The sequence below is a fragment of the Salvelinus namaycush genome, chromosome 20, assembly GCF_016432855.1.
Source record: "Salvelinus namaycush isolate Seneca chromosome 20, SaNama_1.0, whole genome shotgun sequence".
Taxonomy (NCBI): Eukaryota; Metazoa; Chordata; class Actinopteri; order Salmoniformes; family Salmonidae; genus Salvelinus; species Salvelinus namaycush.
Genome location: NC_052326.1, coordinates 5056253 through 5074027, shown reverse-complemented (window position 1 = coordinate 5074027; position 17775 = coordinate 5056253). Strand labels below are relative to the sequence as shown.

Below are 17775 nucleotides of genomic sequence, written 5' to 3'. Positions count from 1 at the left end.
AGTCAGTATGTTGGCAGCAGCCACTCAATGTTAGTGATGGCTGTTTAACAGTCTGATGGCCTTGAGATAGAAGCTGTTTTTCAGTCTCTCGGCCCCAGCTTTGATGCACCTGTACTGACCTCACCTTCTGGATGATAGCGGGGTGAACAGGCAGTGGCTCGGGGTGGTTGTTGTCCTTGATGATCTTTTTGGCCTTACTGTGACATCGGGTGGTGTAGGTGTCCTGGAGGGCAGGTAGTAGTTTGCCCCCGGTGATGCGTTGTGCATACCTTACTACCCTCTGGAGAGCCTTACGGTTGTGGGCGGAGCAGTTGCCGTACCAGGTGGTGATACAGCCCGACAGGATGCTCTCAATTGTGCATCTGTAAAAGTTTGTGAGTGTTTTCAGTGACAAGCCAAATTTTTTCAGCCTCCTGAGGTTGAAGAGGCGCTTTTGCGGCTTCTTCACCACGCTGTCTGTGTGGGTGGACCATTTAAGTTTGTCCGTGATGTGTACGCTGAGGGACTTTAAAAAAACTTTCCACCTTCTCCATTACTGTCCCGTCGATGTGGATAGGGGTCTGCTCCCTCTGCTGTTTCCTGAAGTCCACGATCATCTCCTTTGTTTTGTTGACCTTGAGTGTGAGGTTAATTACCTGACACCACACTCCGAGAGCCCTCACCTCCTCCCTGTTGGCCGTCTCGTTGTTGTTGGGAAGCTGGTTGAGAGAATGCCAAGAGTGTGCAAGGCTGTCATCAAGGCAAAGGTTGGCTACTTTGAAGAATCTAAAATATTTTTTGAATTGTTTAACACTTTTTTGGTTACTACATGATTCCATGTGTTATTTCATAGTTTTGATGTCTTCAATATTATTCTACATAGTAGAAAATAGTAAAAATAAAGAAAAACCCTTGAATGAGTAGTTGTGTCCAAACTTTTGACTAGTACTGTATATTAATTAGGTCTACTTAACATTCATTTCTGGTGTTTGTTTGTTAAAAAAATATCTAATAAACGTATTTATATCAGACCTCAATGCACCTCCTGAAAAGACTACCTTGAGTAAAAGTAACATCTATACAGGTTGAACTTACAGTAGAAGCAGCATGTTGTGGTACCCAATGTCTCCAAACAGACAGCAACACTAGGGTGTACTTCCCGTAGTCTTTGTATTGTTCAAATGAAGCATTTTCAGTTGTGGTTACTTTTGTAAGCTATGGAAGAAGCTGGGAGTAGCTAGCAGTACTATAAACTCGCTCAACCTCTCCATTCTCTCCCTCCCTGTTGTTCACTGTATGTCCAAGCTACTTCAACAACCCATGCTAACATTTTCCTGCATGTCTTTCTCAAATCATTGGTTGTTCAACATGTGTGCACTGTATGTCCTCTGTGTTTTAGTGTGGTGCAACTGCTCGGTGAGATGACAAGCCTGTTGAAAAGAACAACTCATACGTATTAAAACTCAACCACAAATCCTTTGACGCAAGAGACAATGACCTTACTCTAACTTGTGTATTTCCAGACGTTTATTTGCACGTTGATTTTCACCATTCATCTGTCCTGTGTGAGAAGCACCCTATTACAAGTTTACTCAAACTTCATTGAACTTTATCTTGTAATCATTTGGAGTTTATCGATCAGGATATAGCTAACATTTCCGCCAACACCCGTAACAGCAACACTATACCTAATCATCTTTTCACGTCTCACCAAAATGAATGTCTCCCTTGCATAAGTATTAATGACCCTGCCATTTCTTTGCATGACTTTGTGATCTTGTATTTAAACAAAAGAAAGGTTCTCTCTTCACTGTGGATGTTTGTTTGTATGTGTTTGCATCTATTTGTCCGTCTGTATGTATGAGCGTGTGTGCGTGTACTCGCATAAGTGTTTTTGTGTGAATAGGTTTGTGTGCACATTTACGTGTATGTGAGTGTGTATGTGTGTAAGTGTGTGGTTAGAGTGGGTGTGTGTGTGCACTGTCTACAACATGTGTGCAAATGTGTGTGTGCAGATGTGTGTATACTTGCACATGTGTGTGTGTATTATTGTGTGTGTGTGAGTGCGTTTTGTGTATGTGTTTGTTGTCTGTATGGAGGATGGTTGCCCCAGGGTAAACTCCCTCCTCCTCTCTGTGATGTGTCTGTGCCTGTTTGTAGGCGCGTCCACCCAGGACTCGGACGCTGTGGAGCCCGAAAAGCAGGTGGACAGCAACGTCAAGATGGCTGGTGTCATCGCAGGCATCCTCATGTTCGTCATCATCCTACTAGGAGTGGTTCTCACTTTCAAACGCAGGTAAAGAGTGGTCGAGAAACTCCTAGTGTGTCCCCGATGCTGCGAGTGGAAATATGTCAGCTACTATAGTACTAGTGGCCTCACACCATAGTGTGACCCATTGTCCCATCCGCAATATGACTAGAATACTTCTAAGGCCTCTGTTGAGCTGAAGTACCATTGGGACTAACTCATAAGGAGGATGGTATGTTTTTAGGGGGGGGCTACGGACAGACACAGCTTTCTATGTCTTGTTAACATGCACACTGGCTTACTTCCATCACATCTCTGTCTCCTTCCTCTGTATCTTGCTTTCCTAAACTACCCTAATCACATACTGCCCATGCCATTTTGCTATGCTAGGACCCACAGTTTTTAAAAAATCTATAATTTAAAAATGTGTCGCCTAATTACTCCACATATACAGAGAGGAATTAAACTTTGAAATATCTTACTACTGTACTTCATGACCATTAATTTGTGTCATATAGGCTATGCTGTTGAGACAAAATTGCATGTCACAATCACCACTGTTCTTGAAAATAAACAGGGTAGCAATTTATGATAATTTCATGAATAAAAATGAATAAACTATTTATCAACTATTAATAAATGTAATCATAAATACATCATATTTTAACATTTATAAACAAGGCATATATGAATTGGCAACCAATCTGGAGACAAAACTGTGGGTGTTACAGGGCCATGGGTTAACTATGCTAACTATGCTAAATGGACAACTGGAAACCAAAACTCCCATAAATAGTTAAGACCGATAGGCAGCCAAGCCACCCATGGAGGATATAGATTGCGGAGAGGGAGAAGAAGTGCTTAGGCTTCGATATCCTAAGACGCCTGGCATGCTGGATCATCTATATTTCATTCTTGCAACCTAGATAGTTCGGGGGCAATGTTTTTTAAATTGCAGTGTTTTACATGGCTTTTAGCCACTATCAATTATTTGTGGCGAAAACCTGTTGGAAGTGAGTACACTGTCCATTTCATCTTTCAAAATAGTGTTACACATGTTTTAGAGATTTCCAAATGGACTTCGTTTTTTGTACTAATAACATACGAATGAATTGAATGGATCACGTAATGGTGATTTTATGTTTTCCTGCCCTGTAGCTTAAGCCCTTAGGACTCTTACAGCACTGTTAAATGTGCTTTTCAAAAAGTCCAAGATAAAAACCCTTAAATAATGAACGGTAAACTCACAAAATTGTAGCATTTTTATCTGCGCTGAGAATACGACTAGCAAGGTGGTGGGGGAGTCACTGTCTATTTGAATTGTTATCAGACTAAGACTACTGTTTCCGTAACAAGATTGGAGCTGTAGAACTTCACAGTGCTTCTCAACAGTATTTCAGAGAATTATGGAAACTGAAAGCTTTTTCTCTTGCCGTTTATTGCGGGGGTTTGTTTTGCTCCCAAGCTTTTCTTCTTGAGGAACATCAGGCATTTAGGATTATAAAAGTAGAGGTTTATTAGAGTAATGGATCACAAAATACACCATCAAACCAGCACATTGCAGTTGTGTGATGGTGTATGCTCACATATACAGATACCCTTCATGTGCAATCAGTGATTGAGAGCCAGACCAACCCCTGCTAGGGCACAATCCTCATCTCCATTTGGACAGGTGCACGTGTTGACCCAGGACATTTTTGCCAAAAACCTGTCCGCCTCTGCCAGCATGCTAAAACTTGGCTGCAAGTGGATCGTTCAACAAGACAATAACCCCAAGCACATATCAAAATCGACAAAAAAATTGTTAATTAGCCAAAAAAGAAACATTTTGCAATGACCATCTCAGTCTCCGGACTGTGGTTTGATTTGAAGAGGGAATCCATAAGCGCAGACTAAGGATATCAAGGATATCAGTCATTTTTTTTGCTCATCTTTATCAAGGGTGTCAATCATATCGGACCCCACTGAATGTTCGTATAACACCATGTCTTAAAAGAATCTGTGCCAGTAGCCCTTTTTTCTAATACTAGTCTCACGCCCATGTCTCTTATCTTCTTCCTCTTACTCTTTTGGCCTGCGCCTGCTAGAGAGATACACACATGGAGAACTCTGAGTGTGGGGTATTGTATGTTTATTTTCAGCTACGCATCTTAAGATCGTGCCTCACCATTGTTTTTTTTACCCATCTGTGATCAGATATGTAAATTCATTTCCGACACATGCACAAATTCACAAGGCCATTACTTTTGGATACTCTGACAGTCACTGTCGGTCGTACCATTTGGGATTTCTATATTTTGTCTGCGTTACTGTGATTGTACAAAATACCACTTAATGTCGGTCTTATTCGTTGATTTATTTGTATCTTGCCTCATGCATTGTCAGTTGAGTATTAGATACATTATCTGCAATGAGATATTCCATGAAAGGATCAAATTGACCAGCCATAGGATGAACTTAGAGCATTGCATTATCATATTAAATGCTAATTATCAGAGTGAATTGTGTGCCTTGCATTGTAAGTACACCTTTCAATAAGGTTTTTATTGTTTGATTTACATAAATCCCCCTGGCGCAACAATGAACCGCTCTTGCAGCTACTCTTTACCTGCACTTGACCACCAAGTGGAGGGCTTAAAACTCAGTTCCATGTCAAATGAGTAATTATTTTCCACAAAAAATGCCACTACCTCTTTTGAGTGGTGCACTAATTCAGATTCATTAAGCATTCACCATCACAGCACGTTTGTTTGCTGATTGGGTTGTGTTCATTACTGTAAGCCATACACAAACACACACGCTATTCACATAACTATGGTGTGTGTCTTTGTGGTTCAACTAGAAGCTGTATGTTACAGTGAGTCTATCCTCTAATAATCTAAAGCTATCAATTGAATCGTGACAAAAAAGCTAACGATATACAGAGATACAGCATTTGCAACGGCTGCCAAATCACAGAAGTAAGAAAATGCTCCTTACTGTAATATCTCTCAATAAACAAAATGTATCTTAAAATAGCCCCATGCCAACTCATTTCCAAAACAAACGTCAGCAGCCTAGTTTCCTTTAGCAGATCCCATTGCTTTACTATTAATCATTTGTTCCCGATTTCGAATTCTCTTTAATACCACTTCAGTTCAGACAATGTACCTTTCAGAGCATTAAGACATTAATACGGGGTAACCAAAGACAATTAGTAATTTATTGGTGCCCGGATGCAGCAAAGGCTGTTAACATGATGAACTCCCCGCTAGTCCATCCAGTCATGGGCTGAGTGAGTTAAGTGTCCATTCAGTCGCAGCCAGTCCCAGTCCATTAGCCACTCATTGCCCATTCATGCAGTGTTCTTGCAGCAGCGAACCTCGCCCTTGTCTACTGATGCAAGGTTGAGCCCCTTCCTGAGTTGTGACATGTGGACCCCTTTATAAATAATGGACTGGCAGAAGGGTAAACATCTGATGATGGTCCACACATGGCTGTGGTGTCAGCTAATGGTTGTCAGTGGGGACATGAACACACGTATGCACGCACGCACGCACGCACGCACGCACGCACGCACGCACGCACGCACACACACACACACACACACACACACACACACACACACACACACACACGCACACACGCACACACACGCACACACACACACACACACATGTATGACATCTCTGCCTTCAGGCCAAGCAGCTGTTGTCTTCCAGGGGGTCTCAACAGCCTTAACTCCTTGTGTGTGTGTGTGTGTGTGTGTGTGTGAGCATTTGTGTGTGTGTGTGTATGTTTGTGTGTGTATGTGTGTATGTTCCTGACCATTGCTCCTCAGTCTGTGTGCTGGGATAGCCATGCAGAGAGAATGACAATCCCACACACAGATGTGAGAGCTGGAGTGTTTGCACAAACGGATGGTGGCGTGATGGGGGGGGGGGATAATGGACCACAGTGGACATAGCTGACAGAGGTAATTGAAATCCCTAATGTTAGACTACCAATGCATCATAGCCATTAGGAATGGCAAGATATAGTCATCATTGATGCAGTCAACCAATGGTTGATCTAATATCTATACAAAGTACCAGTGTAGATGAATGACATGACATAAGATCATGCAGCGTGCTGTAAATCTACAGGAGGTACAGAGAGAGGTATTTGGTACAACACCATATCGAATATAAGAGTTTAGTCTTTTACTGAGATTTATTCTGTGTTCAGTGAAAGATTGTTAATCTGGTTTATGTTTTTGTCATTGGATTTTGCTCATCCATCTGAATGTGTCTGTGCATGCCTTTAATTTACATGAATGTATTTGCATGTGTACATATAATGTATGTGTGTGTGGTATAATGAAACATGTTTACAATTCCTATGGATGCGTAGCGTGTGTACGCGTGTGCGTGTTTGCTTGTGTGCATGTGTTTATACAGCAATGGTATTTGAGTGTCATGTTTACATAGTATAACCTTTAAAGTTGTGACTCCTATTTGACAGCAACCACCGTTCATAATGGATTGCCAGGGATGTGATTTGCCAGATAGAGTAATTCGTTCACGTTAACCTTTTGCGTGAACGTACACCGAGAACACAAAACATTAAGAACACCTACTCTTTCCATGACAGACTGACCAGGTGAATCCAGGTGAAAGATATGATCCCTTATTGATGCCACTCGTTCAATCCACTTCAAATCAGTATAGGTGAAGGGGGGAAGATAATTGAAACGTATTATGTATGTGGCCAGAGGGTGAATGGGCAAGATAAAATGATTAAGTGCCTTTGAACGGGGTATGGTAGGAGGTGCAAGGCACACCGGTTTGTGTCAAGAACTGCAACGCTGCAGAGTTTTTCACACAACAGTTTCTCGTGTGTGTCAAGAATGGTGCCCCACCCAAAGGACACCCAGCCAACTTGACACAACTGTGGAACACATTGGATTCCACATGTTGTTCAGTCAATGCCCCCAATGGATTATGGCTGTTCTGAGGGAAAAGGGGGGGGGGGGTGCAGCTCAATATTATGAAGGTGTTCCTAATGTTTAGTATACCCAGTGTACTGTATACCGTCGCTCTCTATAGGTGCGTAAGGGTTAAATCAATGTCCTTGTAGATATTGTATTCCTCCACAAATACGCAGAATGCATTTCATAACGAATTTATAAGCAGGTATTTGGGGCCCAAAATAATTATACAGCTCTCATGCATTGAGAGGCATTGTGCAGTTTTACGACAATAATATTTATTGCTATCTTTGACTGCCACAGCTCGAGCTCTCACTTCTCTTTATTAATATCATAAGAGCAATGTCAGCGGCTCTTTTGAAAGGCCATTGAAATAAGAGAGCAGAAGGGGTAGATAGTGGCTACATATGTGCCTGGCAGAATCGACTGTTCCCAAAGTAGAAGATGGACACAGCTCTATCTCGCTCTATAAGGAAGCCCTCTTATTAAATCGCCTTTTTACTACCATCGCATCCAATTCAGACAGCTGCTATCTGTATATGTTTTATTTACAACAAGAGTTTGGGAAGAATAAAACTTAAAAGGTGTTTTCTTCTCACTCTTTCTAGATAGAAGTGTTGTTTCCTTTTACAGTTAATCAATTTACATCTGGGATGGTTTAGGCCTGTAATGGTTGAGTCTGCCTTCACACCATTTGGCTCAGGTCTTTTGATTAGATAGACACTCACAAGTTAAAATTGTTTTGAGGAAAAAGGAGGAAAAACCCTAAGTGTTCTGGTCCAGACATACAGGATCTGCATACCAGAATACAGGATCTGCATACCAGACATATCATGTGTCCCGTGTAGTGGATTCAAATGTTGGAGATATCTGTAATCTAATTCCACCACTACTTCTCATATTGTGCGAGATCTTAATCCCGCCTCACATGAGCTCATAGTGAAAACATCAGTAAACCATTTACAGCAGTGGGCGAAATCATGGTCACACAGTGTTTCTTGGTCGTCTTAAATCTACTTTGAAACAAAAGTATACACCTCACACACGTGGTTATGTGTTTTAAAAAGACACCTGTACCTTGTCAGATATCGAGTTGAAATGTATTTAATGTTTAGTTTGCGTCCCAATATTACACTTTATATACATCCCGGAAGACTGAAATATAACAAAACCGTATGACATAGGAACACCGGATAGTCGGATGTTTTTTTTTATTTTTTATTATTAATGATGAAATTATGAAAAATATGAATAACATTCCACCCATGAGGCCACCAGGCACTTTGACTGCAGGAAAGGGCTTCCAGGACCATCAAACAGAGTACACGATTGAAGAGAAATGTTCCATTGAATCCAATATTATATCTGACTGCAGCACATACTGTAGGTCTATAATGTTGATTCCATTAAGACATCTTGGATATCTACATGTCTTAAACCTTGTTTCTTCATAGTGATAGGGGCAATCATGCAATTGTCAAAATGTCATGGCCAAATCAACTCAATATCTGGTTTAATGTTACTTAAAGGTGATTTGGCCATTTTAAACAATGTCACAATTCCCCCTATGACTTCCATTGATTGTTAGCTAGTTTAGCGCTGGATAAAGTTAGCTAAAGTTTATGCCTGTCTAAAGAAAACCGAACCACAGATTACAATTTCTCCTAGCCCATAGACTACATTTTAAATTGAGGAACCATCTAATATCAAGTTGTAAAATCCTGAAATTCCCCTTTAGTGTAGTAAGTGGGTATCACTTGTACCAGAAAAGACTACGCTAAACGCATCACTGCTAATCATGATCAGACTAGCGAAGAGTTGTTTTCAATGCCGTCGGTATTTGTCACACACATTTACTCATTTTGATATTTCCGATGTCAACATGTTTAGGAACGACAAACCCTTCAAAGAAACAACAGATACCATCTGCTTTTCCGTCACAAATCTCCGCTCGCCAATCCCGTCAACGCTCTCTGCGTGTCATTTGTGAACGTTCTACCTCTCAAAAGACACTCACACGCCACACTCTAAGTTCCACGCTCAGGTTTGATATCGTTCCTACGGTAGTCAAGGTGTCGACGATAGAGTTGCTTTTTCTCTCCGTCTCACTAAACAGAATGGCAGAACAGTATGTCATTAAAACATCCCCCTCCCCCCTCTTTTACTCTCACTCCTCCTCCTCATCCCCACTCTCCTATTTCTCTGCTCTCCCAGACTCTCATTGTCTATTCAGACAATTCCACCTCTCTCAAGGAGTTTCAATTTGATGGGGAGCCAGATGTGCTATTTATTCTTTAAATTCGGGTGAATTATTAATTCATTATTTAAATATGTATTGTTTTGGGTATATTTCTTTTATAAAATGGCAGCAGGAGTTTGAGTAGAGTACTGTCGCAACTATATAGGAGCACCAGTCCAGCCTTTACTATAGACAGGTGGTCCGTAGGCACTTGCAGAGCTCAATGGGAGGGTTGGTTTAACTGGACTGTAGACAGACAGACCCAGGCCAGCAGCACATCAATGTCTTTAACCCGTCCTTGACATTTTCTCCATCAGCTCTCCTAGACGTGGGTATATTAAAGTACTAACTAATGCAATCTGTTTGTCCTTTTTTGGGTGCTAAATTTTGTCCCACTGGTCTACCTTCATGCTTCAGAAGAAATGCATATTCCTACTCTTATTACCTGTAAGTAGCATTAAGGAAATACCTTTTCCCAATGTGATGTTTCTCTTTTTTTGTTATCCTCACATATTTTGTTTCTTGTTTCTCATGTTCTTGTATTACTAAACCACTGAAAACCTATTTTAATTAAGCCCTATAGACATGCAATTGTCCAGTTACTGTTTATGAAACAATTGAATACAGCAAACTCTACAACTAGAGAATTAGGTCTAGATGATTTAACTGTAAGACCTTTTTCATGGTCAGTTGTGCTGCAAGAAAAAGTATTATTTCAATACCAAGTATTTTCTCAATCAGACATGCCATGATGGACAAAGCATCTCAACACCGCCAAAAATAATATTAATGCATAGCCCCCCCCCCCCCCCCCCCCCCGCCCCAATAAAATATTTTCCTGTGGTTATGTATTCACCCATGTCTAATGTTAATGTAAGCCTATTGTAACTTCTTGTCCCCATTTTGCAAAGCCTCATGTAAGTTTAGACCTGGTTGCTGCAAAAGCTACTTTCCTATCTTCAGCGAAAACGCTAGACTGCATTAGACAGATCTAAAATGTTCAGTTCCTAACATAGCAGAACAGGCATCATGAAGACTTAAAACTGCCTGAGATCTTTGACCTCAAAGAAATGACTTCTTTACGGTTAATCTATGCAATTCAATTGATGGCTATTACAATGTATTTCACACTGGATGAATTGTTTAGTTTGCTTTGTACCGAGTGTGCAGAAGCGTGGCTCTGGGATGTTGACCAGGCATGTAAAAGGATTTAAAGTGTTTCAGAATCCGCAGCTCTGCTTCTGCAGCTGTATGTATTTTTCCCTTTTCCTCAAAACTCTTGAAATATAGATGAAAGTGTGTTGTTGACTCCCAGTGGTCGCCTGGAGCTTACTCTTGAGCAGCTGCCATGCAGGTTGAGTAGAAGGCCCACAGGCTAGTACAGGCCACAAAACAGATACACTACCCGGGTGTGTAGTTCAAACAACATTTCCCTAATCACATTACCTACTGTATATGAGGATGCACTGTAGGCCACTTGTTTCTTTTCGTCCCCTGTCAATACTGTTTCAATGTCAGTGCAATTAGGGCTTTCACTCATTTGAGTCTTATCTTTGGGGTCCTACAGTGTTTCGCGGAAACAACCACACGAGCCTCAATCTCTACTCTAATCTTAATTAAATAATCTATTATTTAGCTTGAAAACAGCAAAAACGTTTTGAATCACCAAGTCAGTCTTACTTTCCAATGCCATGAGATAAGCTACAACACAAGAAAACGGAGGACTTAATTCACACACTAACTCTTTCCGAAAGGCGTTCCTTCAGACCTGTCCCCCTCTCCTTTGTGTGTGTGTGTGTGTGTGTGTGTGTGTGTGTGTGTGTGTGTGTGTGTGTGTGTGTGTGTGTGTGTGTGTGTGTGTGTCTGTGTGTGCGTGTGTGTGTGTGTGTGTGTGTGTGTGTGTGTGTGCGTGTGTGCGTGTGGCTAAGTGAGTGTTGCATGTTGACCATGCTGTAACATACCCATCCTGCTAATGCGCATGCTGACACTCACCTCACCCTCACGGCTGGCTGCTTACTCACTGTCTCGCAAAGGAGTTTTGTAACGAACATTTGCACAACCGAGCTTGATGTGTTTCTTGGTGAGCATTCGTTGTGTCCTCTGTACGCATGATGAGACAAAGGTAATGACGTAACCGCTTTCCCGTGATATAACGGAAAGTTATCGATGTGAATCAACAGGATTCACATCGTTAGCATGATGTGGCAGATGTCAGAAGCAGATAAGATTGGATATTCGTGTATGAGCAATGATATAACCATGTCATGTAGCCTACTACCACATGCTTTAACATGTGGGATAGACATGATTAGCTTAATTGCCTGACCTTTATCACAGGTGTCACAAAGATAGATCATCCATTCAAACTCTGGTTACCACTTGACTGCTTATGACAACTGTTTAAATCAGGGATGGGTAACTCCAGTCCTCGGGGGCCTGATTGGTACCACAGGTTTGTCCCAGTCCCAGCTAACACACCTGACTCCAATAATCAACTAATTGTGATCTTCAGTTTAGAATGCAATTAGTTTAATCAGCTGTGTTTGCTAGGGATGGAGGAAAAGAGTGACAACACTCCGGGCCCCCGAGGACTGGAATTCCCCATCCCTGATTTGTCATAAGCAGTCAAGTGGAAGCCAGCATTCGAATGGATGATCTAACTTTGTAGCTCCACTACAGACCTTTTATTGGGCTAGTACAATATTTCAAGATTAGATACAAATATTGTACTAGCCTAACAACATGTGGCGGAGCAGTCATTTGTGGAGACAATAGAAGGCCAGACGGACAGTGCAGAGATAAGTTAAGTGGATATATACACAGAGGGAGAATTGGTATGGCACACTAGAGAGCAGGGCATACTGTATTAAAGTTGATATGTGGCCTTACTGCCGGCGTTCTTTTTCTCCCTTCTCTCTGCCTCACTACACTTTCTATTCCCTCTCTACTTCACTCCCTACATAAAACTAGCATCTCCCTCTCCCCCTATCTGTCAGCCTTTTAGACTACGCACAGAAAATCTTTCTTCCTTCCGCCTCTGTCATTCGCTCTCTCTTTTATAGTAGAACCCCATGTCCAAATCTCTCCTACTCTTCTTTCTGTCCCACCACTAACGTTCTTCCTCTGCCCACTTTCAAAGTCAGACTAGCAAAGTAGCCACTATAGCCACCAATCAATACTTGAACTTTGAAGCATAGCTGTACAAGTACATTGTCGATTGTCGGAAAGGTCTGCCTGAAATGATGATAGCAAAAATGATTACAGAATAAATATTTCAGAGGGCTCCCTCTGTGACATCAAAGTAAGAACACATCACATGTCCACCACCATTCACACACACCCACACTTACTTCACATACAAACATCCACGCTCATGCTCGCTCGCACACTCATGCACATTCAGACACAGCTCCATATTGCCACTATATTAAGACCTGGAAATGTATGTGGGGGGGGGGGGGGTGCCTACAGATATGACCGTCCTGTTATTGCTTCTTGACTCTGAGGTTTTGCTGATGCAGCGTTTGCCTCTGTCCTTAACCCCAGCTGCTGAGGAAGCAAAGGACCGCATTTGTTTGCAAATGGAAACTGCACTGACTATCATGCTTCTATATTCCACAAGGCCTGTCCTGTTTAAAGACAGCTCATAAATGACAGAATTTCCTAAAGGAATTCTGTTGAATGCCTTTATCTGCAAGAGCTAACGCGTCCTTCCAACTGATTTTCATGGGATATTTATTTATGCAACGCTCATCAACAGGCCTTATAGATACCTAAAACCTTTGTAATAACACAAGCCTTGTCTGTCCAACTTCGGAAGCAAATCCAGGAGTACTAAACCACACCGCAGTTATTAGTCAATCCCACCACCATGGAGTCTGTTGAAGGTCGTTATAGAGGTAACAAAGATTATATACTGTAGTCTCAAACTCATCTTTGAAACAGACTGACTAACAGTGAAGTATTTGTTAGAATATAGCCCTTTGAGCTCAAGTAAAATGGTAGGCTACTGTTGTTTTTTTATTCCTTGAGAACAGTCCAATTAAGGGCCTGATTTGCTTTGTTCCACATGGCAAGCTTCTGACTTTGAAATCCACAAGTTTCTTCATAATATCCAAAAACGCTGAGAAAACGAATCTTTTTCATCCAAACGAATGATTCGCCAAATCTGCTATCAGTCACTATGACTATGAGGCCTGCAATGGTCAGGAAGGGTTCTATTCCACAATCACAGGCCAGTAAATAGTGATTTCACCACATGGAATAAATCATTGCAGATTATTGTGAACAGAACACACATTTTGCCTTAAACGCACCAAATAGCCCAAATTATTTAGCTACAAAATACTATATACTCAACAGTGCATAACATGGCCACTCTTCACTTTTTACTCCTTTACCTTTATGTAGTAGTACAAGTTTGTTGTGTGATTTCTGTGTAGTTCAAATACACCATTTTCTGGTCTCTGAGTGACACTGTTTGTTTTGGGTGGCGGGTTAAGGAAACTGGCCAAAAAACAGAAGGAGACAGCCAACAGCAGCACTCAGCGGGAGATGGGACCGGTGGGCACGGCTGACAAGAGCACCACCAAAGTCAGCACTCTGCACAAGGACGACCCTTTCTCCACCAGCAGCCAGGACCTCAATGGTTTCAGTGAGTCAAGCAGGACCTACTAATAAAATTTCAAAATTCCCAAAGTTCCTTCAGATGTTTTTCAGAAATCACAGTCTGTACCAATTCCTGTCAGTCCTAGCCTGTTTTCTCTCTGGTCTCTCTTCCCTCTGTTCCACTCCTATTACCCTAATTTAAATGCATGGTGTTACCCTTGTCTGGAATTTAAATCGCACTTCATCTCACATTTTTGTGTGCTGTTCTGTTTTCTTTAAAGGTTATCTCCTTTAAAGTCTGCTTTGTGTCCTCCTTTGGTCCCCACATAATAATTAGCCAGGCAGCTGTTGGTTTAACAGCTGGTTTGTCATTCTCACTGTCTTTACAATACTGGATGACCATATTCATGTAAAGTGCAACATATCGACAAATACTTCAGCATAAAACCATAGTGCACTTAAGAGTCACATCTACGAATACAACATTAGAGGTGGGTTGCAAACACTTCAATTCAGTGTAATCTGAATCCACCAACGTATTATGGCTCTGTTTACAAGGTTCTTAGGCACCCACCCCGATACAGCAGTAATGACCATGAGTGGATGCCAATTTCTCTTCTCCAAATGGATTCCATTTTAGCTCCAAATCAAGTTAATGTAAATTCTTTTCAATAACACACTTCAGCGAAAGGCGAATAAGGTTTGGCCATTTTCTCCGAGCTGTAGGTGTGGACCAGCCTGCTGTGTGGCAGTAGTAATTATAAGGGCCCACTCAGAGGCTTTTTTCTGGAGAAAGTGTCACATTGGCCTCTGGGAAGAGATTAATTTAAAAGTTCAGGTCAGCTGGAGAGAAAAAATTTCGAAACTAATATGTACAGTAATTGCCTTCATCACACTGTCCATACTTCAGCTCTGCATCTAACCCAACTACGAAAATTCCCTATTAGCATTTAAAACGTCAGAAGAAAAGGAGAATGTGCCATGTATGTTATTTCTGTAACGATTCTGTGAGAAAACAAGTCCATCGTTAACTGAATTGTACTATTTTGTTCGTCATGTATTGTGTCAGGTCCTAAATCCCCTGAACGTCCAATTTCTCTTTTAGTTTTTTTTATATAATTAGGGGTTTACATTCACATGGTCAAAACTCAAGCATAGATTTGTAACTTTTTTCTAGTATGGCACAGACAAAGATGCCATGAGTAACTTGGTCAAAAAAATGTCGTCAACTGGGATAAAGGTGGCACTGTTATAAGCAGTTTCACTTAAACACTCATATCCACCGCCACATTTGACCTAGAGATTGAATGTAGGCGTCTTTCCCCATACTGAACAAATTTGCCTCTAGGATCCATAAGGTCCACCAGGATAGATTTTCCTCCATCTTGGACATTTTTGAAAACTTTTGAAAAATGTATTCTCTTGAACCATAAGTCGAAATAAAACCAAATTCTGTATGTAGGCCCATGGTACATATTATAACTTAGTGTGAGAAAAGCTTTGGTTAAGATTGCTGAGTTACTGATAAATCAGAAGATCAGATATTACGTGTCCATTGAAATCCACTTCACAATGGCTTATCAACTTAACTTTTTAGGGTTATCAAAGACATTGCCATGATGAACCAAAGTAAGTTTGACATTAACATCTTAAAATATAAGGAAACTATTAACAATTCACTTTAACTATGTCATGCTAATGTTTAAAATAATAATACAAAAATATTCTCATGGACTAAAAGTCAGATTCCCTTCAAATTTGGTATCATCACAATAGTCCCTAAAGAGTTTGAGAAAATAACATTGATGCATTCAAAGACGGACACACTATACCCGTAGATACATATTAGCACATGCGCTAATATGCTAAACATACAGTGCCTTGGGAAAGTATTAAAACCCCTAGATTTTTTTATTTATCTCAATCTACACACAATACCCCATAATGACAAAGCAAAAACAGGTTTTACATTTTTTAGCAAATGTATAAAAAAAAAAAGGGAAATATCACATTTACATAAGTATTCAGACCCTTTACTCAGTACTTTCTTGAAGCACCTTTGGCAGCGATTACAGCCTTGTGTCTTCTTGGGTATGACGCTGTAAGCTTGGCACACCTGTATTTGGGGAGTTTCTCCCATTCTTCTCTGCAGATCCTCTCAAGCTCTGTCAGGTAGGATGGGGAGCGTTGCTGCACAGTTATTTTCAGGTCTCTCAAGAGATGTTGGATCGGGTTCAAGTCCGGGGTCTGGCTGGGCCACTCAAGGACATTCAAAGAATGGTCCCAAAGTCACTCCTGCATTCTCTTGGCTCTGTGCTCAGAGTCATTGTCCTGTCTCCCAGTCGTTGCCGCTGAAAAACATCCCCACTGCATGATGCTACCACCACAATGCTTCACTGTAGGGATGGTGCTAAGTTTCCTCCAGACGTGATGCTTGGCATTCAGGCCAAAGAGTTCAATATTGGTTTCATCAGACCAGAGAATCTTGTTTCTCATGGTCTGAGTGTCTTTAGGTGACTTTTGGCAAACTCATAGCAGGCTGTCATGTGCCTTTTACTGAGGAGTGGCTTCCGTCTGGCCACTACCATAAAGGTCAAATTGGTGGAGTGCTGCAGAGATGGTTGTCCTTCTGGAAGGTTCTCCCTTCTTCACGGAGGAACTCTAGAGCTCTGTCAGAGTGACCATTAGGTTCTTGGTCACCTCCCTGACCAAGGCCCTTCTCCGATTGCTCAGTTTGGTTGGGTGGCCAGCTCTGGGAAGAGTTCCAAACTTCTTTAATTTCATAATGATGTAGCCCACTGTGTTCTTTGGGACCTTCAATGCTGCAGAAATGTTTTGGTATCCTGCCCCAGATCTGTGCCTCGGAGCTCTATGGACAATTCCTTCGACCTCATGGCTTGGTTTTTGCTTTGACATGCACTGTCAACTGTGGGACCTTGTATAGGCAGGTGTGTGCTTTTCCAAATCATGTCCAATCAATTGAATTTATCACCGTTGGACTCCAATAAAGTTGTAGAAACATCTCAAGGATGATCAATGGAAACACGATGTACCTGAGCTCAATTTCAAGTCTCATAGCAAAGGGTCTGAACCTGTTTTGCTTTGTCATTATGGGCTATTGTGTGTAGATTGCTGATGGAATCGTTTTATTTAATACATTTAGAATAATGCTGTAACGTAACAAAATGTGGAAAAAGTCCAGGGGTCTGAATACTTTCCCGAAAGCACTGTACTTTGTTTTTGGGATGGGGCATTTCTGTTTCTGGGAGATGCTGGGATAACGCAAATATCCTTTCGTAGGATATATGGAGGCAAATTCATTGCTGACAGTGCAGGCTTATGGGGTCAATTTGAATTCAAAATCAAATGTATTGTAAACATGAAATATTAAGTTTAAAAACGTTACAATCGCAAAAACAAATTATGGAATTGTAAGCAAAAATAATGATATCAAAAGCAAAACAAACAAACTGGCAAGCAAGTTATTTTAGAGAGAGCAAAACTAATTTAAGAGCAAGAACAAATGATTTGAAAACGAATGCAAATATAGTTCAGGTATACCTCTCCAAAAAATGTTGATCTTTTTTATTTAACCTTTATTTAACTAGGCAAGTCAATTAAGAACAAATTATTTACAATGACGGCCTACACCAGCCAAACCCAGATGATGCTGGGCCAATTTTGCGCCGCCCTATGGGACTCCCAATGACGGCCGTGTCTGTATTGATGCCTGTAATTCTGAGATGCGGTGCC

General features: G+C 41.2%; 1 protein-coding gene across 1 annotated transcript in view; it reads left to right on the top strand.

Moving 5' to 3' along the window:
- Positions 1 to 17775, top strand: part of LOC120065561 (receptor-type tyrosine-protein phosphatase T-like) — a 394361-nt gene that overhangs the window by 241204 nt on the left and 135382 nt on the right. Inside the window, exons 14-15 of the mRNA XM_039016626.1 lie at positions 2140 to 2275; positions 13917 to 14068. Coding sequence (XP_038872554.1) covers positions 2140 to 2275; positions 13917 to 14068 — 288 coding nt within the window. The remainder of the gene's footprint in view (positions 1 to 2139; positions 2276 to 13916; positions 14069 to 17775) is intronic.